General features: G+C 37.5%; 1 protein-coding gene across 1 annotated transcript; it reads right to left on the minus strand.

Annotated features, from left to right (window-relative positions):
- Positions 1 to 571: 571 nt before the first annotated feature.
- Positions 572 to 25,058, minus strand: LOC149240845 (uncharacterized). Its single transcript, XM_089373850.1, has 3 exons — positions 24,146 to 25,058; positions 8,566 to 8,589; positions 572 to 1,191 (listed from the first exon to the last, which is right to left on the minus strand). The coding sequence occupies exons 1-3, from the start codon at positions 24,348 to 24,350 to the stop codon at positions 890 to 892; spliced, it is 531 nt and encodes a 176-aa protein (XP_089229976.1). The 5' UTR covers positions 24,351 to 25,058; the 3' UTR covers positions 572 to 889.
- Between the last annotated feature and the right edge of the window lie 240 nt (positions 25,059 to 25,298).

Consider the following 25,298-nt stretch of genomic DNA (forward strand, 5'->3'; position numbering starts at 1 on the left):
TTCCTCCGTTCCCACCAGCCATCTAATAAGGCATTTGATATCATAGGTCAATGTAAAACTAACGTTCCATACCATCACGTTGGAAATTAAAAGAACTTTAAGTGTAGGGGCAGGCAACAGCAGATTAGGTTTTTCTGAACAGGCTTTACTCTCACAACCAAGTAATCAATAGTGTCAGACTAACTTTTATAGAGAACTATATGTCAGTATGACCAGTGACGCAGTTTCGATTCTGTACAGAATGAACTCTTTTAGAATATGTTGTGTTTTATAGTGACCAGATAAAGTGTCAGTTTCTGATTTTGGTCTCTGCTTATCTTGAATTAAAAAAATGTATTAGCTTCACCTGAAAATAATAACCAATGTAAAAGAAATTTTGCAGTGTTCAATATTTTACCATCAGTTTGCTATTTTTATTTTATTACTTCTGTGGCATGCAATCATGAATGGGGAACCATTACTGATTGCACAACTTGATAGCAGTCAAGGCAGGATTGACAGGCAAAAATGTTGTCCAAACTTTAAAGAAAGGAAAAACAGATTCAAATAACAAGACATTTGTACATTGATATATAAGAAAGAATGGTCATTTATAAAAGATAAAAACAGGTAGCGGCTCACTGTAATGTCTCTTTGAAACAAGTAAGCCTATTGATATGATGATCCGGACCCTCCTTGAACTTGACAGTTTCACTCTACAATTTGTATCTTGTTTCACTTTGATAGTCATTGAAATGAAATTTTCCTGAAATCCAAAAACACAATATCATAAAAAGCAAAGCCAACTCTCCACATATGTTTTCTTCCTATTATTTCGAATATTTCATAGATTGCTTGTCTTCCACTCTTATGCATTCCCAGATTCCACTTTGACATTGGTATCCAGAATTTATTTATCTTTCCAACCCATTTGACGAGCCCTCTGTTCCCATAGCGCTGTAACCTTCTTCTCAGCTCTTAATGATGCCTCTGCTCTCTCTCTGGCTCCTTCACATGTTTCCATTCCAGCATTGCATTTTTCTGCTTCTTTCTGATATTGAGAAGCCAATCTCTTGGCATCCAGTACTGTCATTACAGAATGCTCCCGATTTTCCTCCGCCACAGTTTGTTGTAACCTTAACTCCTCAGAGAGAAGATCTGTGTAATTCTTTTCCATATCCTGCCTAAACTGAGGATCAAGCTTCCCGCAATCTACAGTATTCAAATTGCATTAATGGAAAAACTTATTAATCAAATACATGGTACAAAAGATAACAACCGTTCAGTTATCCCCATATACAGAATGGTAAGCAACGGAATACTGATCCAGTTTAAAACAATAATAATTGAATATTTAGATTGCTGTTAATTTTCAAGACCTTTATAAAGAAAATAATTTGAAATAAACTCAGCTTCAAAAATTTCTATTCCCACATATCATCAAAAAATACATTAAGGGATATTGAAGTGTTCAGAAACGTTAGAAACACCATTAAAACATTCAAAAAGAAACAGGGTGCTGATGCAAGTTTTCAAGTTCACATGCGTGCCTAGTTCTTAATTATTATCTCTCACAGTAACTATGCATTCATGAGTATCTTAACTAGTTTAATTTAGCAGGCTGTGAGCACTGTAAGTATGTACATGTATGTGTCAGGACTCAGGATTGATCATATTTTATATCCATTTTGAGAATAAGTCGTGCAGTTTCTGAGTGTTTTGAAGCCACTCAAGATAAAAGAAAAGGCATCCACCAAAGACGCAAGCAGTGTTATCAGAACCACCGAACACAACTGGATCCAGCCAGTCCAGAGTGGTTCACTTCAAATGTGATGCAGGCTGAAACAGCTAATTTGGCCCATAACAATTGGGACTGGCCTTCAATGAACCCAGGCCCACCTGCGCACTCCCAAAGCCCCCAAAAAACAAGGAAAAAAAGGAAAAAGGGTGTCCCTCCCACCCAAACCCTAATTGATCAATACATAATGACACCCCCTATTTGTTTCACATATTTCTCAATGATCATTTGAGAGCATTTGGAGATTGTTGAGCTATGGTGAAGAGATCTGATTCAGAGGGAGCTTGGAGCTGATTTGGCACTGATTGTGTGTTACTTTCAAGGCATTTGGAGCACAGTCTACATATCATCGACAAGCTTGGAAGAGATTTGAGACCAGACTGTTGTGCCATCAAAGGTATGTCAAGGATGTTTCAAACCTCATTAGTTTGCTCATAAAATTGCTGTTTTTCATTTTAAAGGAATAAAGATAGGTTTTGCATTTGCCGATTTTCTTTCACTGTTTGAGACATATCATGGCCCCCAATATTGTGACGAGGTTGATGGGAAAAATTTTTGTGGATATTGTAAGAAGGGATTGGGGCAGGGATTCATAAAGTGAAATATCACTTAATTCATGTTTGTGGAAATGTTAAACCATGCCTTTCCATTGTCCTGGAGATTAGAGAACACATGCTAGCCTCTACTGAGGATTGCCTGGCAGAAAAAGGCCAAGAAATAACATATTACTGATAAGAGATTGACAATGTAAGTGGAATTGGAAAACCTAGTTTTGAAGGCTCCTCCACTTACCCTTTTTAGTTTTGCCTTCTGACATATTGCTCCAACTAATGTTGATGCCACACTCCATCTACATCAAAGAAGAAGAAGACTGATGGCTTTTTTGCACCCAGCACCACCTTTGGTACTCACTCCACTATTGATAGCCCTTATAAGAAGCAATACAAGGAAACAACTTCGAACACATGGCTATATGGTAATACTTAGCAGATATCCCTTTCAGTGTTGTCTGCCACTGCATTATCAGCCTATGTTAGATAACTGTTGATCAACATTCCTTGATCAAATTGAAGGTCGATTTTTTTTTCTTTTGAAGGTGCTAGATGACCCTCATGAAGAACCCAAAAAAATTTAAATTGTAAAATCAGTTTCAAGATGAGGTGCTTCCTTACAGAAGTTCCCTTCATAAAATTAAAGGGTTACTAAGAAATAAGGAATTGGTTGTTCATCCTTTTATTGGATAGCCTATGTCTCAGCTTCATCTAGTATTTTACAAAATCAAAAACAAAGGTCATATGCCAAAGATATTAACACTTTTCCCTTGATCCATTTAAAACTTTAACTATCATTATCTCCATTATTTCCATTTTATAATTATCTAGTTCTTTTCCATTTTCCCAACTAAATATTATTTTCATGCAGATCCTCTTCCCTATTTTACTTAGTCATTTACATGACCATTTACCACACTTAATCCTTTATCAAATTTTGTGGTACATTACCCCACTTCATATTCCCCCATGCACTTCAGATTTCTCCACACATTACTTTTACCTCCCCATATCACTTAACCTCCACAAATCTTTTCTCTGTGTACCTCACACTCCATCCACTTACCTCCTCATTTCTCAAGTTGTGTGGTACATTAACCACTTCATATTTCCCCACAGATTACTTAAACCTCCACACATTACTTTTACCTCCACACACCTCATACTCCATCCCTGCAGTCTGCTTTATTGCTTAGTTAATTTTACCTTTATATACTTTTACTTCTTCATACTTGAAATATTTTCCAGACTCTTGCACCTCACCTCTACATTGTTATTGTTTCCCATATTATCTTCATCCTAAGTTCCTTCGGCATATCTCCCTACGACATGTGGCAACCAACTAGACATATCCTGATGTGACACTTGGAAGGTATTGGTTGTACATAGATGACTAGGCAATGACTAGGCATGATGGTTGGGCAATGAGATGGTAATCAAAAGCTACATTGTACATAAGCTACAAAACATTTTGTGGCTCTTTCTACTTCATACACAAATAATAGGAGGAGCCCATCTCTTTATAAATCGTTATAAATGCCCTCTCACAATCCATGAGGGATGAATAGTGCGGATCTATAAATCAAAGGCCAGGATTCATTTGGAGTAGATCAACAGTTGTTGAGTCCCTATCTTCTAGAGGTCAAGAAGATAGGTCATAACTTGAGTTCTCGATGTCCAAATTGGGCAAACAATAGCTAGTTGGAAAGCTAGAGGCATGGAGAACATTTTGGAAATGGTTTCCATCATTGAAATGGCAGCCATCATGCTCAAAAAATCAAACTATAGTCGCAACTATTTCTAGCTTGGTAGCAATCTATTTTGGAAAAAAATAATTATTAAAAGAAAATTTTGGAATTCTGAAAGCGCAACTTAGTTTGGAAGACAAATATATAAGTTCAAGATTTAATTCTATTAACACACAAAGGAAAAACCTAACCGTCAAGTGGTTGCAAAGATGAAAAGACGATTATAAAAGGAGAAAATTACATTCAGAAAATAAGATTGGGAGTTTCTGCTGAAGATGAGTTTTTGCTTTTCCAAAAAATGTTGTGAATCACCCTGCTCAGCTTTGCCTCTCATATATTCTTCTACATTTTTCTTTTCTTTAGGTTTTTCATGTGTGCTCAACAAAAGGAAGATCTAAGTCTAATTATGTCTTCTCATCCCTTCCAAGAACTTCATATCATATTTCAGGCCTAAGGAAGCAAGATCCCTGCTTGTAATAAGGCAAATGTAGTTTCATTATAGTTTATCTATTTCTCATTTAAGAGGTTTCAATTTTCAGACAATGTTAAATTTGTCACAGTGGGGTATTATTGTTAATTTCTCCCACAAAGAGCTATTCAAGTTTCATGTTGCAAGCATGAATCTATACAGCGATGTATCACTGGATTCTTGTGCAATTGAAGCTTTACAAACTCATTTGATTCTAACATAAGCCGTCCTTTAAATTTCTTTGAAGACCTATCCATTTTTTCTAATTTCATCTTGCAAAGTCAGCTGATTTTGGATTCATATTTTTTAGAAAGGAAAGCAAAATACTTGTTGAAAGCAGACCCTAGTACACAAAAATTGTTTTCATATTCATTTCTTGTGTTCTTAACGGTTAAATCTATTGTATCAAAGATATGCTTGAAGATTTTTTGGGGTTTTTTGTTTAACACTCACCCATTGCATTCATATAAGATCATAGTAAAAATCTTCCACACGTCGAAAGAGGAATGGGTGCATGCATCTAAGACCATAATAAGAATCTTCCACATATGAAAAGAGGAGTACCACCTTTCTAAAAAAGGAAGGGGGAATCTTGAATATTCCCTAAGAGGTTGACCCTTGTCCTTGACAAGATTAGAAATCAACAATGTGATAGGGGCTTAAAAGGCCCTAGTTTTCATGACCTATGGGAGTGGCACTTCTATAAATTGAAGTTGCATCCCTAAATTAATACTTGAAAGATTTTAACAGGTCCAAAATGGGATGTGCCATTATGTTAGATGGATGGACTAATGGAAGGCCAATACCATACTTAATTTCCTTGTGTCTTTCCCACGAGGAGCTATCTTTTTGAAATCAAGTGAAGAATGCACCCAATTAGGTGAAGGATGCACAATTACTATTGAGTTTTTTAATGAGGTATATGAGGAGGTGGAGGTGGAGGTGGAGAATATTGTACAAGTCATAGTTGGTAATGCTTTTAAGTATGTTGTTGCTGGTAAGTTGTTAGACGACAAACAAATAACCATTTTTTGGACCCGATGTGGATATTTATCCACACTTCCTATACCCATTTTTTGGACCTCATGTGTCTGCCTATACCTCATTCTTGAGGATATAGGAAAATTGGATTGGGCAGAGAAGTTTGTAGATTGTGCTAAGTGCATTATTAAATACATCTATAATCACACATGTCTATTGAACTTGGGGGGGGGGACACACGGGGCAAGGATCTTATTAAGCCTACCATCACCATATTTGCAACAAAATTTCTCACGTTGCATTTTCTCATTTCTAAGAAAAATAACTTGAGGAAGATGTTTTCTTTTGATGAGTGGAATAGATCTCAATGGTGTAGATGGGTAGGGCCTCTATGGGAAAGCTTACACCAAAATTCGGTCTATAGCAACATGGATCATGAATAGTTGGTGAGCCCCTTCTTAACATTTTGTAGATGGTAGATGAAGATAAATTAGCCTTGGGTTATATTTATGAGGCCATGGATCAAGCCAAATAGAAAATAAAGGCAACATAAAATGATTAAAAAACGATGTTTCTACCAATTCGAAGATCATTGATAACAAATGGAACAGCCAACTCCATCGATCTATACATGCAGCTAGGTATTTCCTAAACCCAATGTACAATTTTACACATCTGACTTGGAGCAGATACACTTTGGGAGGTGAAGGATGGATTGCACACATGCATAGAGCACATGGTCCCCAATCTGAAAGTCTTAGATGAAACATATCAACAAATCAATGCTTTCAATCAAAGCACAAGTACCTTTGGAAAACACGTATCTATTTGTGAAAGAGATCAAGACCAACCAAGTTAGCAATTCCAAAGTTTCTTAAGTTCAAGTATTGATTGTTCTAGTCATTGAAAATTTGTAGCCAAAGTTCCAAACTAATTTCTTGAATTTTCTAGCTTTGTCTTTGATGCTTATGATTTATCAAATTCAATTGGTGGGATTCATTTGGCAGAAAATTCCCTCAACTACAAAACTGTTCAGAACTTTGAGTCAAACTTGCAATGCTCTGAATGTGAGCACAATAGTTGAATGATCTTGTCTTCGTGCAATACAAACTTCCATTGAGGCACAACTAATGATTGAACAAAACATTTGATGTAAAAGCCAGGATATTGATCCCTCCTTCTAAATGGATCATGGAAACTTTGCCAATATCATTCAAGGATCATTACTCGGGGTGGATGGTCTTGGAGCCGCAGGCAGCACTACAAGCTCCAAGCACTAGTACTAACGTCCTGGGAGAATTGAAGTGAAGGCCAGAGGATGAGGCCAAGAGTGATGATGAGAATCCCAACATAGGGGATGATTTTGATGATCTGTATTTATTTGTTGTAGCATGGTGTTTTTTGGACTTTAGAGGCCATTTAGAGCCTTGATGTTTATGTATATTGTTTTAGATATGTATCATACTCAGTACCATTTAGCTATATTCACCCTTACATGCTACAGACATGAGAAAAAATATACATATGTGGTGTCCAGTGGTTTGAATTTATATTGATGTACATGCATATGCACCTTTTTATCTAAATTTGTATATATTATATATATTTTAGTTGAACTGTTCATCAAAATGGTTTTCCAGTCACTCCCAGTCTAACCCTTGGTTGATTATTATCTGGTTCTGGTTCTAATACATTTGATATGACCTAGTTAATTGTTAAACTCTTGTGTCCAATGCCCAACCATACTTTAGTATCCATAGTATAAGTATATCAGCCAAAGATTTTGTCAATCTTATACGAAGGAAAGCATGATTGGTCATGCTTACAAAGTAACCAGTGATTGATAACGATGTTGTACATGTATTAGAGACTCCCTATAGAAACATCGACCTTCTAACAAACAACACCTTCATATCCACATGCTTTTTGAAGGTTATTTTGTATTCTTCTAAAAACTACACCTACAAATCAGTAGCAAACTCAAGTTATAAATGTCTTAAAGAACGCATGACATTTGGAATAGTTTTTTGACCTCCTGAGAAGTTTGGTAGAATATTGGGATGAGAAGAAACAAAATTACCTTCAAAACACATGTGGATGCCTTCTTCAATAGCTTAGTCCCCTCAGACAGGAAAGAAATATACTCCTAATAATTAAGGAGAACCCCTATGACAAGTTATGTTGAAAATGGTACATCTAACCCTTTAAAGTCAATCAAATCACTAGTCCGCCTAACTTCTTATTGATCAACTTGACCTCCAATCCACCTTGTCTTATAAAGGGTAACCTATAAGTTTTGTGATGCCAATGCCTACCCTATTGAGCCCACACAATGGTCCCTTGAGTTTTCTTTAGCTTCAAAAATTTTGATGGTTCATTGGTCCCTAGAAGTGACATCATCATTATTAGTGCTACGTTGCATCTTTTTCATCTACCTTAACATCATTTCATCATGTTCTTCTTAAAGTATAACATTCCATGAAGCTACTAGCTTGTGCCTTAGCCTTTTGCTAGTCTACTATAGTTGTTAATGGGTAAAGACCATCCCTCTAGTGTTACACAGACTATGAGAGTCCACATGAAGGATGACCTCGATCAAATCTCATTTGAGATGCTTAGTTTTGGATGACCCTTCAACAAATGATTTCTTACTAATTTCATGTTATAGCTCTAATAGGGCATTCAACACTAGGTAGTAGGAGGACTTAAATAGAATGGCACTACACAAAACTTTGAAAATCTCAAATAGAGAACTCTTCAATGATATTAGTTTCATAGTCAATAATTCGATCAACGAATTTTGGTCATTAGAGAACATTCAATAATTCAATCAACGAATTTTGGTCATTAGAGAACATTGATATAATAGCTTTTGAGACATTATTGTAATCCAACAACCATACACAAAATGCTAATCAGTTAAAATAGTCATTACAATTAATTATTTATGAATAAATATCCATATAAAGTAGAAACATAAAAAAGTTCCAAGGAAGTCTGCAATACAATAAAGGATAAAGATTGAGAATATAAACTGACCTGCCAAGGAAAGATTGCTCAAACCTGCATCAACAATTACATCAAAGATCAATAAGAACAATTTACATGAGATAATTTAGCAAAAAATAAGAGCAAATGCATTAGTTGAAAATTTAACCTTGCAACAAACTTGGGAACAATTCTATATAAGAGTTTGTTTTGTTGGAAATATTTTTAAAATCTTGCTAATGACTCAGATCAAATAAGTTTATATACAACACCAAGTGCTTTATCACATTTTTTGGACAGAAAAATGCAGTGCGTCATAAATATGCAAATGGAGGAATTTTAATAAGAAAGACAATATCTCAAACAATGAGAGATAAAATAACTTTACTAATGTCCAAGAAATGACCACAAATAGATCAATGTAACTCTCAAGTACATGTAGAAAATCCACGAAATTCTGATCTGCTAATATGAGCGATCTAAAATATAATTTCTTCTCCTATAAACACTGAATTTCTCTACTGAACTTTGCAGCGGAATAGGATCAGAAATAAACACAATTCACACAATTCAAGACACAGAATTTCTAGGGAACCCAACTGGGAAAACCCTTTGCTTGTTGAGAATATTATTGATAGAAACTAAGGAATAATCTCTTACAATGCAACTCTGTTTTCAACAGAGAATACACCCTTCTCCCTGCCTTGCCTAGGCTTGAAAAACACGCTTGTTGTAGCCTGATCTGCTCCCTAAATCCTTGTGCAATAGGTGCTCCTATTAAACAGGAATTTCCTCCTATTTCTATGCGCACTACCCAAGGGAACTCTTACAATAATTTTGGGCACAAGTTTCTCTTGCACACTCTTAACACAACCTTGTGAATACTCCTATTGCTTTGTCTCACCAGCCCATGCTCACAAAACAATGACTAACAATGTGCCTTCACTCTTCCTTTTAAAGCAATTTGAATGGCCAAATTTGGTGAGTTTCTAATTAAGGAGTTTGTTTTTGTGATTGTTTGAATTAGCATGAGTTAACTACTCATGCAACTCATCCTATCTCTTGAGACTCAACCACAAATTCTTTTCCTCAATTAACTCGCACTAGAAGACTGATAACTCGGCCTTCCACTTTGACACACTAGTTAACTGCTTCATGAACACTTCATAAATTTTAGGAATTTGCCCTAAATTTTAGGAACATGTCCTTCTTTTTAGGAATTAGCTCCTAACCCATAGGAACTCGTGCATGCTCAAGGAGAAACTCATTGTGGTTTCTTTGATTAAGGCACAAATCAAGGAACCCTTTCTCGCTAACATTTTCAACACTCCCTCTTAGTGAGGAAGGTGTTTCAGGAAGAACCTCGTCCACCTGGATCTATCTCCAATACTACCATGTTCTCGGCTGCTACAATTGCTCCCTCTGAATTGGAAGGCTTCCCTGCTCTCTTTTGCAGAACCTACTTTGAAGGCCTGTTCTTTCCCACAATACTTTGTGAGTCCACCACTTTAGTCATAAGTGCCATGTACCATGTGTAGTGTCTACTTCTTGATGTTGGGAGACTCAACTCTCTTCTGATCTTCCTTAACCAAATCCTCTACCCACTTGGCTCGAACTCTCCCTATACTAGGAGTCTCTAACTGAGTTGCTACCTTTGCTTGCCCTGGGCTATGCTCTTCATCATCTTGTTGGTCAACGCAACTACCAACTAGCTTAGACTCAAACTGAGATACTAGTTGAGGCTCCATCTTGAGAACTCTATCTAGCTCTTGCTCAACCACCACTTTCATGCTATGAGCTCTCCTTGCCTTGCTACTCAAGGTTGCACTTGTCTCAAACAAATCTTCCCACTAGCTACTCCCCTGCTTCTCCAAGATTATCAACTCTTAGGGTCTTCTATGAGTTGTACACAACTTCGTTTGTGAACAACTCCTAGGCTACCCACTTATGTTTTCCTCTATATCTACTATAGACAAGTCAAGGGCTTGGAGGTTGCCCTCTTTTCACTATATAAGTCCTTCTCTACAACTGTGAACTAGAGATTTGTCAAACTGCTCCCTCGGTTGCTCTTTTATCCCTTCAAAGAACAATCCCTTGAGCTTCAAACTTTTGCCACTCCAAGCAAACCTATGCTCCTTTTTAAGTCTGCACTTAGGGCTCCCAAAGACACCTCCTTGCTGCCCTCCAAAGTCCACACAGTCCACAAGATGTCCTCCAAATACTACGGATTAGCTTCCCCAACAGTGTTCCCTTATCCGGTGTCCTTGCCTTTGTATAGTCCATTGTTTAGCCTTTTTGGTACTCAAAGAGACCACCTATACAACTAGGCAACACTAGGGCATATTCCAAAAATATTCGGACCTATTTCTAGAGAAACTCCACCCAAAACCCACGGCTTCCCTTCCTTTATAGCTCCTCTTCTTTGTTGACCTTTAGGACACTTTTCTACCCGCTATCCTCGCCTTCCGACCTCCCAAAAAGACACCTACAACACTACAAATGTCATCCCAAAGACACAGAAATATATGGACATGTTCTTGAGGATTCAGCCCTCTAATGTTAGTTTTTGTAGCATCAAAGGTGTTCTAGTCTCGAAACTTTGTGGGGAGCCTAAAACACAAGAGTTCTCCATAACCTAGAAATCGTTTCTGGAAATTCCACCTAGAAGTGTCTCAATTAGATTATTATCCTATTTTTTATATTTCCTAAGTCTAAACTTAGGAAAAGGGGTTAATTAATCAGTTCAATTGAGAAAGGTGTGAATCATCTAGAAACTCACACGAATCGATCCAGAAATAATCTCAGCGAACAATTACATTTTAATCTTGGTCGATGGAGAACACACACTTGACACACTAGAAATCGATTTCCTTGGGCAGTTCGATTTTCCAAAGAGCAACAGCAGTTGCCGAAAGAGTTCGGGCCAGAGAAGGAAGCAGTGACAAAGAGGTGCAGAGACAATGAGTTCGAACGAATGTTTCGAGTTCCGAAGAGTCAGAAAGAGGAGGTTGAGATTTTCTCAAGGAGGTTGCACAGAGGCAACACAAAACCTCAAGAGGGCAATTCGATCTAGCTGACGAGGAAGACGTGTTGAGTTCCAAAGCCTAGGAAAGTTTTCCAGAGGGTCGAAGAAGCATTTTCTTAGTCAGCAGCATGCAGGACAGCTAGATTGGAAGTTGATTCAAGCAGAGCGTTTAAGGTACCACGCTAGGGTGACACAGGACCTGCGCAAAGCTGGTTGGACAGCTAACTTTTCAGAGGTAGTCAAGTGTTGGGATTTCTCGAAGAGAGTAATTTCCCTCAAATAATTTTGGCCAGTATTTCTCTTGGACAGATTTGCCAGTTTGGCAATACTTATTTTTACTCAGAATTTCTCACTGCTGCTTAATAATAAAAACCCTCAGCTGCTACACTGGTTTTCCCAAGTTGGATTTTTCCGGGGACTTTAGTCCAAAAATAAGCGTATCAAATATGTGTGCTATAGTATATTTCTCAATTTCCAACACTTTTATTTTCCACAGTATTTTTGTGAAGATTGCAGTGTGATTATTTCATTGATGTTGTAGCAATAAATTGTTAAATTAATTTACAGTTAGAAGAAATAATTCTAGTTGTTGCAATAGGATTTCGATAGTGAAATTTTCACATCTAATTTGGCACAGAACTGCCTCATAAGATGCCTCATCTATGTTGGTTGTAACTCCACAAACTCAACCCACTGTCACAAGATTATTGGACCCAAAACAGTCCAATATCTCTCCTTCGCTAGGGCCCCTGATCTGCAGCTACCTCATAGGTATCTTCTTTTGATGTTTTTTCTCCTTGGATGTGTTGGTCTTTATTCTGTTCCATAGCTTTGATACCATGTAGAAAATCCACGAAATTTTGATCTACTAAAATGAGCAATCTGAAATATAATTTCTTCTCATATAAACACACAATTTCTCTACTAAACTTTGCAATGGAATAGGAACAAAAATAAACACAATTCAAGACGCATAATTTTTAGGGAACCCAACTGGGAGAAGCCTTTGCTTGTTGAGAATATTATTGATAGAAACTAGGCAATGATCTCTTACAATACAACTATGTTTTTAATAGAGAATACACCCTTCTCCCTGCCTTACCTAGGCTTGAAAAATATGCTTGTTGTAGCATGATCTACTCCCTAAATCCTTGCGCAAGAGGTGCTCCTATTAAATAGGAATTTCCTCCTATTTCTATGTGCACTACCCAAGGGAACTCTTCCTCACAATAATTTTGTGCACAAGTTTCTCTTGCACACTCTTCCTCACAAGCTCACACACGACCTTGTGCTTACTCCTATTGCTTTGTCTCACCATCCCATTCTCACAAAGCAATGAGTAACAATGTGCCTTTGCTCCTTTTAAAGCAATTCGAATGGCCAAATTTGGTGAGTTTCTAATAAAGAAGTTTGCTTTGTGATTGTTTGAATTAGCATGAGTTAACTACTCATGCAACTCGTCCTATCTCTTGAGACTCAACCACAAGTTATTTTCCTCAATTAACTCGCGCTAGAAGACTGATAACTCGGCCTTCCACTTTGACACATCAATTAACTGCTTCATGAACACTTCCTAAATTTTCGGAATTTGCCCTAAATTTTGGGAACACACCCTACTTTTTGGGAATTAGCTCCTAACTCATAAGAACTCGTGCACGCTCAAGGAGAAACTCGTTGTGGTTCCTTTGATTAAGGCACAAATCAAGGAACCCTTTCTCATTAACATTTTCAACAATACATCAATCTGACAAGGAGGGAATGCAAAGGCCATTCCAATAAAAACATTGATAAAAGTAGAAAATTCAAATCATATCTCAAACATTACAAGAATAAGGGTTATACTATATAGTTGAAATAGAATTCCCTGATTACTCAATATCAATTACCATTTTTGTTTGAGCATGTGATCCTTATCCCTAGGTGCATTTTAAAAATGTACCCTCATTATTTCACCATGCATTCCATAACATTTCCCAAAACGATCTAATCATTTTCTCAGTACATGTTTATTATTCATGTTCTTCTAGTGTCTCAAAAATCATCCTTCTAAAACATCTGAACTTTAATTTTCTTCTAAAGTACTCCAAAGTTTAACGAAAATTGGAACAACATTCAAAGGTTTTCGTTGTTTTCCCGAAATAATGGACACAAATGATGATAGAGAGGTACATTGTTTAATGATATGAACAAAGTACTTGTTCATGTAGCTCAGTTTAAGCACAAAGGCTTGTTTTAGAATATATCCAAAATATGTAAGCTCTCATCACCTAGAGACTAATTGTGTATAGGATTACCAAGTGCATTATTTTAAACAATGCTTTATGTATTGAGGAGGTTTATTATTAAAAGGCCTTATTGTTTCAAGATATTTGAGAGTAGTTACAACTTCCAACCTCATCACACTTCATAACAAGAAAGTAGAATTTCATATCCCATTCAGAATTTAGCAAACTCAACAGTTTTCAGGATTTCAAGGTTGACAGGAGTGTAGCATTTCCACTGGATTCTATCATGTATAGAGTATGGGATTGGCATTAGTCAAGACCACCAAGATATGGGATTTTGCATCATGGAGTCATATATGGAGTTAATATAAACATATGCTTCCTTCTATAATGTCATTTATGTGTATTATTATTTTTTTGCAATATAATGTGTTATTAAAAGAACTATATATCTATATTTATTATATTTTTATTTTTTTATATACCATGTTTCCCTTGCTGTCCATTTTGGAGGGTCATGTTTCTAGAATTTCCTATTTCAGAAACTTGTACACGTTTCCATGTTTCATACAACTTAGCCTTGAACATATTTAGCCTTGACATACCTTAGAATTCTTCTATTGAAGAGTATGTGAACAAGTTAGTTGTCAACAAATACCATGACATGAACTTGCAAACCCTGTAAAAATCCTTGGAGTTGCATTCTCCACACTACCTTTATGAGAACCTTGATTTGGTTCCCACTTTGCCTTTTAATCACACTTTAATTCTTTGAATGTTTGGATCACCTTTGACTTGAACTTGAGAAACTGTGTTATGCGCCTCCATGTTGGAAAATGTAACTAGTTTTGGTCTTGATAATCGCCATTGTACTCATGTCATTATGTATATCTTATGTAACAAGCAAAAGAGGAAAGAAAATTATTATTTTCAAGCATGGGTTTCATGCTTCTTTTGATTGGTCAACTAGGTTAAGCATGTTCTTCATGCTTCTACGGTTTGTCATGTCATAAGAATTTTTGTCACAAGTCAAGAGAGTCAATATCATTTGTATAAGACCTTATTAGGTAAGTTGTAACATGAAAAATAATTTATTTGTGTCTAAAAAGTCAAAAAGACCTCCAAGCACAAGTCGGCCCTACTAGTGACAAGTCGGCCAAGAAGAGGCTATTCGACATCATGAAAGGCATATATATAGAAGCAATTTCGACCTCATTTGACACACATTCAATCTGCACAAGAAACAAGTTCAATCTAAAGCAAGAAACAAGGAAGCAAGAGCGAAGATCAAGGAAGCAAGAAGAAATCAAGATAAGAAAGAAAATATATTATTTTGAGCCTTATTCTCTCACATGTGCGAAGGAATTAGGGTTTTTGCAACTATTGTAGGGCCAAGAGTTGTAGGTCGAGGTTGCAGATCCGGTTAGGGGCCGAAACTGAGATTTGAACCAAATTGAAGGAGGATTGACCCTCGTTGACTTGGTTGATCATTGACCTATTTGGAAGGGATTCTTGGAGGGCTGACTTGGTGCTTGGAGGAGGTCTTGCCTTTGGTCTTTGGGTCTTGGTTTTCTCATTTGATCAGATTCTATAAGAAGAGATGAGATTCTTTGTGGGTTTTCCCCTTTGGAGGGGTTTTGCCTTCGCTTGGAGCCTACTTCTTGTGTCTATTGTCTTTGTTGTTTTTGCTCTTGATAATTGTTTGATGAAAAGATCTAATAGAAGATAACTAAAGTTCACAAGCAATTATTAAGGATGAGGAGAATTGGTTTAAATAGCTGCCCTACTAGATTCTCCAACACTCCAAGAATATGTTTATGATATGTACATCCATGCCTATGTTGATTGGTTAGGTGTATTGAAAGGGGCCAGGGCATTAATAGGGTTGAGTATGGATTATGTATAAAATAAAGCCACATTGTCTTAATTATGTGATAGGATAGTTAAATAAGGTGATATGATTAGTAATTGTGGTGGCTAATCAATTAATTTGGTCAAGTTTTCAACTAATATGGTAATACCCACTATTATTTTCAGAAATATCATGAATGATTTTTGTGTTCCAATGTTTCTAACTAGTATCTATCTTTGTTCGTCATTAGGACAATCATTTCCCTCATGATGAACCAAGATATATAGTGGTTCAAAATACCACAAAAGCCTGATCGCTAAAAAAGGCCCTCTATGTTAATTAATGTAATGTGGCATGATTAGTGCTAGGTTCATAGGCCTATAAATAAGGAGGGGAAGTCATAAAAATGGTCCTAGACGAGATAGAATAAGGTAAGAGAGAAGAATGCCAATTTCGAAAAGAAAAGAATATAAAAATCCTAATTTAGAGAAGATGAGGTGAAAAGCTGTTTTGGAAAAGACATGGATGCTAATTTAGAGAAGATCAAAATGCTATGTTTAGAGAAAAGCAGAGATTGTTTTTCAAGGGTCATTACTTAGAGTTGCCAAGGCTAATCAAAGCTTAGAGAAAGGTAATGCCTTCCTCCAATTGGTTATCATGGGTGTAGACATGGCTCTGCATTCTTCCATCCCGAATCTCCTCAAGCTATCAATGCAGTATTTCCCTTGCCCGAGGAAAATCTCCCCATCTGTCTACCACACCTCCATGCCTAGAAAGTAGCACATCAAACCCAAGTCTTTCATATTGAACTCTGCTTCTAGTTCCCTCTTGCATTCTTCTATGAGTCCAAGTGTTTGGTGGTGGAAACCCATTTGGAAGTTGAAATCCCCCACGAAGACTCATTTATTTATATGGTTGGTTCTGTGTAATAGGATCATCACAACGCAAGCTCCTCACAGAAGAGCAAGCCAAGGACCTAGGAGATGTATGGAGAGAGGCAGAGACTGTTTTCACTTACTAGTTGAATGTCCTTTTACTAAGGAGGTATGGACAGAGGGCCTATCTCTCACGGAGAGCAAGGGTTCTTGGCAAAGCACCTCTATAGTGGAATGCATGCAAAGGTGAACAGAGGATAAATCCCTTAATGACCATAAAGCCCTGCCATGCTTCATGTCATGGGCTATTTGGCTGGCTAGAAACTCAATGATTTTTTCAATATACCTAAATACCCACTATCCAGGTCATCCATACCTAAATACCCACTATCCAGGTCATCCATCAAATCAGATATGCTTATATAGACATCTGGTAAATCGAATTCTGGCCAGGATCATCCTAGACCTAATTAGTGATAAGAGCAAGGCTTGGGGGTTTTTTGATGGGGCTTGCCAAAGCACCCCAAGGGTTTGTGTTGCATGGGGGATTCTCTTCTTGTTTGACTCTCATTATGTGAGATTTAAAGTAGACTTGGGTAAGGGTCCATGGATCAAATAATTGGGACAAATTTCACTCTTTAATGCTGCTTTTGAGACTTACTTTGGAACTGAACATGTCACATTTCCAAACTTTTGGGGACTGAAAACTTGTAGTGGACTGCATGAAGTGCAGTGCCTTGATTAAAAACAAAACTTTATCCCTTCTACATGATCAAGCCAAGGTTTTGGAATCAATTCACAGGGAACAAAATGCTAAAGCAGATTCCCTCTCTAAACAGGCTCTCAATCTGGCAGCTGGCACTTTGGTTACCCAGGAGTTAAAGGATGAGATTTGGGGTCGATATACAGTATTGTTGGTTGAAGGTTTCAAAGGGTGCAGTGGTCCAATCTATAGACTATATGGAAAAAAAAAATCTGCAGTTAGCACATGGATTGCCCAAAATACACTTTTGTGCTGGCTGTGAAGATCTACTTTTGATGGATTGATCACTTTCTGCTGGAAATAGTTCACTATGGTGGAATGCGTTGTATCTTTTAAGCAGTATTATTGGCTTTCAAATAGATCTGTATAGATTCATGATATTTGGCATCCATTTTTTGATCACTTGACCAGTAACTATGGTTCTAACTAACTTTTCTAATATATATATAGGACTGTAAGTTTGTAAGGCACTACCGATTTTGTTTTCCCCTCTTTGTGAATGCTAATTGGCACTTTATGCTGCCTGTAGTATATGCTTGAGTGCAAAAGAAAATTCACGACATATCTATTTTTCTCATGGAATAGAAATATGATTTTTTCCTTCCTTGAATTGTGTTGCCTCAAAGATACTTCCGTTGGATAAGATATTCTGAATTCTTTCACAAGAGTTCTAAAACAATCCATAAATGATGTAGATGTTCTTTCTATTCATCCAAAACTCATCCAAAAAAGTGATAGCATACCAATTCTTAAGAGTCATTCTTGTTCAATTCCCAGTAATATATGCCCATATAAAATAATCCACCCTTCTTCACAAACATGACTTAGATGCCAAAGGAATCTTGCTAGGTGCAACATGTCCTAAGTCTAATTATTCTTCGACTTCTTTCTCAATTTCATATTCAAAGACCTTCAAATGGTGGCAAGGAGGAATGATTATCCTTTTTCAGACACTGGCTTCAACTTGATAATGTAATCTGGTCCTTTCTCTCGCAGTAATCCATGACGAAAATTCTTGAAGATATTATCAAATTAATCAATCAGTTGCTGAACGTCCTTACTTGCTGATTGTTATTTTACAATTTTAAGATGTAACCCTTTCATTGTGTCACACAGAAATAAACCTTAGCACGGCGGTAAGGAGAAATTATTACCAATTCAGACCTTGGCTCCAACTTGATAATATGAGCTGGTTCTTCCTCTGGTGGTGGTCTATGAGGCAAGTTCTTGAAGGTATCTTCAAATTAATCAATCCGACGTTGTACCTCCTTAGGTCCTGCTGATTGTTATTCCACTATTTTAAGATGTATCATGTAACCCTTTCCTTATATTACATTCAGACATAAATCCTAGCTCTTCCTCACCAATTTGTTTTATTGTCTCATGGGTTGAAGTGAATTTGCTTGCACCAGGCTGCAAACCTTTGATGGTGATCAATTGCTGGTCTTTCTATGCCATCAAATTCACCCAGCTCTTGCACTTGGCCTCATCCACATCCACTTGGGGGGTAGGGGTGTTGAACCTAAGTCTCAGTGTTAACTCAAGTTCAACCACCTGGTATCTTATTGCTAGACCACACACCTGTGGGCTCCTACTTCATATTTTTGAGGGCCGAGAAATAAGCTTCTTAGGTACAGGTTTCAAATTTATGGAAAAAGATAGTTACAAATTCTTCCCAAGTGATCATGTATGGACAGCCACCAACCTCATCCTCTTCCATCTTACATTCAACAATCTACTGCCAATCCATCTTGTGTGTAGCAAACCGAACTATCTGATTATGTCCCACAGGGTTTAGCCTAAAGAAATGTTTTAATTTCCTAAATCCAAGCCTTAGGCTTAATACTGTCATTTAACTCATCGAACTTAGTAATGGGTATCCTGTCCAATAATCTTTGTTTGATGTGATTCCCCTCTTGTTCCTTTTTTAGGAATGGATTTCCATTGGGTTCTTTTCTCCTATTACCTGCAAAAGGGTTGTCAGAATGATTGCGTTGTCTCACCTCTCTTCTTTGGTTTAGAGGTGCACAACGACCCTGTTCTCCATCATCTTATAAATATTCTTGATTTTCACTTTATAGAATCAAAGTGTTTAGGGTTCTGTGCATGGCCTCCATTAGCCCATTCATGGGAGGTCTGATAGCTTCTTCCATAGATAATGCATTTCTGATTTTCAACTTCCCTCATCATGAACGAAAGAGAATGAAGCTACTGCAGATGTCCTACTACAAGGCTTAGAAAGTTGTTCTGATACCACTGTTATGAACATAACACGATAACTGCTAATAAACTGACTGTAAAATTGCTGCTATAACCAAAAAAGAAACCTGTAACTGAAATCTAAGCTGAAAATAGGGGGCCTTACAGGTTAAAAAAAATTCTGGACTGAAATTGGAAAACTGAATTTCTAATCAGAAATCCGAAAAAGGTTTAGTCAAGGGAACAGTACTAAAAAACTGTATAATAGACTCATACAGTCACTTTTTATTATTTCATAAATACATAAGATAGAGTAGCTTTTCTAAGGAGGTACGGAGCTTTCATAAGGAATTATGGACACCAACACTGGCCCAAGTCTCCAAGGCAGTAGGGCTGCTGCACTTGGCTAGGGAAGCAGTCTCTCATAGGCTACTTGTAGAACAGATTTTTCAAAAAACTCCCTAAACCATGCTACAGGTGTGTTGAAATAGATTCCTATGCCTTAGGCAAGATAACAACAGGATAAGATAAGATGGTCCTCGATAAGATAAGATAATTTTATTAATGTCCAATAAATGACCAAAAAGGTAGGCCACTGGGACTAAAGAAGATACGTCCAGTGTGAATTATAACGTGGGAGTGCCATAGCAACTCCTCCATAATGCTTAAAAGCAAGAGAAAGAAAGCAAAAATACTGCAGCATGATAAGTTTCTAGCCAAGCAGACTACTAGGTCTAACTATAACCAAAAGATATATACATATAGCAGTGGTATATACTATAGATGCAATTATACCATGGTAGAGTCCAAGACTTGAAATCCGGCAATCTTGGTGGTGAGACTGTGAGAGAGTTGGAGGTAGAGATAATATTTAGCTCTCCTGATCCTCATGACTGACAGTTGGGGCATCAAGGAACCGACTCACTGTTGGAGTCATCAGGCACCATGAGGGGATCTGGCTGTATGACCCTGGAGGGAGGGGGGCATGTAGGAGATAGGAAACCCCACTCTCTTACCATCCAAGGTCAAAGGAACCTGGGGTGAGGGGGAGGGGGTGTGGGAGAAGTATAACAAAGGCAAGAGATAAGAATGTTAATTTAGAAAATATAAGAATCCTAATTCAGATAACATAGGGTGAGATACTATTTTGGGGAAGATAAGGATGCAACTAGGAGGAGGGGGTGTAGGAGAAGTATAAGAAAGGCAAAAGATAAGAAATTTAATTTAGAAAAGATAAGAATCCTAATTCAGATAACATAATACTGTTTTGGGAAAGATACTGTTTTGGGTAAGATAAGAATGCAAATTTAGAGAAGAAAAATTAATACTATCTTAAGAGAAGATGAGAAAGGGTATTTCAGTAGTCACTAGTAAGAGCTGCTAAAGCTTATCAAAGCCATGGAAAATCATACTCAACATGTATTACTGGAAGCATCTTCTGAGCTGGAATTAGTTCTTTTTTCCTTAGGTATCAGTATCACAACAGACAAAGAAATCAGTTAGGAACTTGACAATATCTTTCACTTCAAAGAATGGCTCTCTTTAAAAGGATTCAGGTTTCTGCTTTTAGACTCCTTTTAGCTTTAGCCTGGGAAAAAACTGAAAAGGGAAAGTGCTAAGAAATTCTTGTGCATATCAAGATGTACAGGTCCTAATCTGACTATGAACCCAACATATTTTCCATTTTGACCTGGCCAATATATTCACAGTTAAAGATAGGCACCTGAACGAAACAAATAAAAACAAAATGCATTTACTTAGATAAAAAGGTAACTTAAACCATTTTAAGTAGCAACCAAACCCCTTAAACCCTATAGGCCTAGTAAGAAGCAAGTAGAGAAGCGTTCTAAACTCAAAATTTGATGTCTTTGCCTTTTATGTCCAAATAGAGATGTGGAAAGTGTGGATCATGTTTCCAGACAATATAGGCAACATCCATCAATCAAAAATTGCCAAAAACAGACAAAAATCATGGACAGACAAAATTGTCAAGCATTGATTTCTTTGTTTGCTTTTGTTTTTAACGTCCAACCAAACCTTTGGTTTATCGGGCCATACAAAAAGGAAAGGGAGAGTTAGTCTGCTTCTAGATGCTCAGCCCTGTGGTCTAGCACTTCTGTTATGAATTTTCCTTGACAATTAGTATTTTTCCTTGTTAAGACTAAAGAGGTGGAAAATTTTACAATATTTGGTGCACCGGTTTGACAGTTTAGCAGTTGACAAAAACTGCATGCCACAACCAAGCCCTTGCCCTTGACAAGATAAGAGGTAAAGGTGCCAACCATGCAAGAAGACATGATACGTTGAGCTCCAGTGAGAGAGAGATCCAGACCATACATGACTGATTATATGTGCCACAGTATGACCTTTTGCAATCGTTTATGGGAAAGTGGGGCATTTGCACAGAAATGAAATTCAGGACGAGGTTGGAAGAACAATCTACTGATCTCTGAATGGACCAACTTTGCATAGCTTAAGAATTCCATCATACATTCATACTCTTAGTCATCTTATTTATTGCTCTGCATACAGAGTTGCTATGACCAAGTTGGATAGGTTCCTTCTTCCTTTTGATCTAGTGCCTGGAAAATGTAATTTGAAGCATATGTAAGCAATTACATATGATTCTGAAAATATTCAAAGTCCGACTTACTGAAATTTTAAAAAAGAGACCCTACAAAGATTTCACTAATAAAATGCCTCAGTGAAAGAAAAAAATCAGATCACTTAAACTGGGATGGCTTCCATGAAAAAAGAGGCAGACATAAAACGTTTCCAAAAATAAACTGATACTTAATATTGAGAAAAAAAGTGGGACTAGAAAAGAGGCAGACATGAAACGTTTCCAAAAATAAACTGATACTTGATATTGAGAAAAAAAGTGGGACTCAAACTACAGCCAGGATTTACCTTAACATCTAGTTAGTAAATTTTTTTTTAATATGATACTCCAGATTCATCACATAATGTTTTTGAGACTACGTTTCAACCTAGCAAGTGAAGCTCATCATCAGGACACTTGAGCCACACTTTCTGGCTCAAAACGTCAACTCAAAAACATTATGTGATGGATTGAGAAGTATCATATCAAAATTGCCCAGATCACAGAAGCCTAAACTCAAAAAAATCTTGATTGTTCTTAGCTGGAAAAATTATCAGCCTAGATCCATCTTAACTCTGGATCTATCAAGTCTCGAGAGAGTGACATCGAATCCCTTAAGATGCAAACTTTTTTTAGATTGTAAAACTTGGAGAAAAGTTTGCATCTCAAGAGATTTGATCTCTCAGCTCTGGATCTAGGCTTGTTTATAATTGCAGACATGTAATTTGTTTTTGGTTATTTTTTTAGAGCCAATATGCGAAGTAAGCATTACCCACATTACGAGAAACATCTATGTCATACTGGGCTGTAGAGCACCTCTCATGAAATAAACAAATAACTGGAATTATTGAATTTTTTGTGGCTGATGCAGATCTCCCAAGCTAGAGTGAAAACATAGATGCTTAACATGCATGGAGTTACATTTGAGACTTAACCTTGGCTAGCTGAAAATGATCAAGATTTGAAAAGTTCAAAAGAAGATAAACTTCAAAAAGATAAGAACTAGATCACATAAACTTGAACAATATTTGATATGTGGACCATTTGCTTGAATCCACTATGCATCCTCTAGCGTTGTAAACTTGAGGTGCATCTCAGACTTGGATTTGAACCCGCTACGCATTCTCGGGCGTTGTAAACTTGAGGTGCATCTCAGACCTGGGTTTAAATGGGTGTGTGCTAGTGACATGTTCGATGCATCATCTAGATTCAGTGCACTATTACACAGCAATACACCAACACATGAAGAGTTGATGGATCACCTCTACCCCCAACTGGGCTACAGAATGAAGCTTGCTTCTGTCAGTGCAACTGCAAATAAGGAAGTCTAATGGCAGATATATGGGAGCAAATAACTGCACTATTAACGGAGTAAGATATAATTACACGGCTCTTTGTATTCATGTAGTCTAAGCCTCTGAGGAGTGAATAAAAAACAGCAAACACAAGCAAGAAGAAGAAAACCATGACAAACTGAACTCGGGATTCATGATTCAGAACTGGATCCAACATACTATGGGATCCATGTGTGTGATGGTCACTTGGAGGAATTGAACTCTTGACTGGTCATTGGCAAATCAAAATCCACCTCACACGAACGAAAGATCACACAATCTAGCTTAACTTATCAGGGAATCCTCTACCCCCAACTGGGCTACAGAATGAAGCTTGCTTCTCTCAGTGCAACTGCAAATAAGGAAGTCAAATGGCAGATATATGGGAGCAAATAACTGCACTATTAACAGAGAAAGATATAATTACACGGCTCTTTGTATTCATGTAGTCTGAGCCTCTGAGGAGTGAATAAAAAACAGCAAACACAAGCAAGAAGAAGAAAACCATGACAAACTGAACTCAGGATTCATGATTCAGAACTGGATCCAACATACTATGGGATCCATGTGTGTGATGCTCACTTGGAGGAATTGAACTCTTGACTGGTCATTGGCAAATCAAAATCCACCTCACACGAACGAAAGATCACACAATCTAGCTTAACTTATCAGAGAATCCTGGATGAACCCATGTCTTGAGGTATCCCTATGTAACATTGGCAATGGCTAATGTGGCTGTAGAATGAAGAATAATACCTGGAGGAATACTGAGCCCAGCTTCTAAAGTGCAGTCGCATACACAAGGAGAGCAGGTTGCTGCCTGCTTGACAAGAGTGAGGCCGTCTCTGAACTGCCAATACAAGGGAGGACCTACTATATAGACTGATAGTGCCATGGCTAACAGTACTAGCAGTAACTTCAGCAAGCCTGGAGTACAAGATATGGGTGTCGATTGTGCCATCTCTAATGATTTGGGCAACCAGCTTTTGCTCTCAACCACTCATTTTGAGACTGATCTCTGCCAATATGTCTTCGAGATCAGTCTGATCCAATCGAAGTGAGTATCCCACCAGTGCCTTGATACTCAATATTCCGATTTACTGCTTACATATTCAAGTATCCTCATCAGTTAGCTGCATCAGGCACTGATCTGTAAACAATTCTTTCGATGCCTGAAACTCAAATTCAATACGCAGTTCTGATCCTCTGCTTAAAACATAAAAAAGACAACAGTTATAATGCCCAAGTCACTCACTCGATGCAGACATCATAATTGCTTGTCAGTCTCTCCAGCCACTTGAGCCCCTTACCTCACCTCTAACCATCACTGCTATTATAGTTGTCCAGTGAGTCCAGTGAGAGACAGGGCACCATGAGCTTAAGTAAGCACTTGGGGGATGAAAATTCTATTTACTTGCCACAAAACCACCTCGTGCCATTCACATCTACCATATAAAATCACATTTGACTTTCGTTACAGAGGTGGGTTCTCGTCATTCTAGGTTCAGCTCTGTCAAAGCAATCATTCGTTGGGTTCCATGTGCTTGTTGTGAACCCCTTGGCTTCATTAGCTTCAGCCTAATTCTTATTTGGGTGGCCTAGTCTTTTTGCAAACATCAGTCAACAGTAACAGAAACGTCGGTGGATTGGGAATTCTTCACAAACGTCTCACGACATTGACCCGCATCTGTTGATAAACAAATTAAGGCGGTATCGTAGTTAATAATGGCGTCACTCTTCAAAACGGAGTATAGCCGTATAGCCCACACCACACTAACCACGCGTTTTCATAAAGGCGATGACGCTCTCAGACTCTAGTGTGAGTAAAGCGTTGATGGGACATGAGGGAGTGAAAGTTTTAAAAAGTGTTAAAATTTATCTTCATTTAGCTGTTCACTTGGTTGGTAGT

This window comes from Pinus tabuliformis, chromosome 8 (genome assembly GCF_031772625.1).
Source record: "Pinus tabuliformis cultivar Carrire ecotype Pingquan chromosome 8, CPIR1, whole genome shotgun sequence".
Lineage (NCBI taxonomy): Eukaryota > Viridiplantae > Streptophyta > Pinopsida > Pinales > Pinaceae > Pinus > Pinus tabuliformis.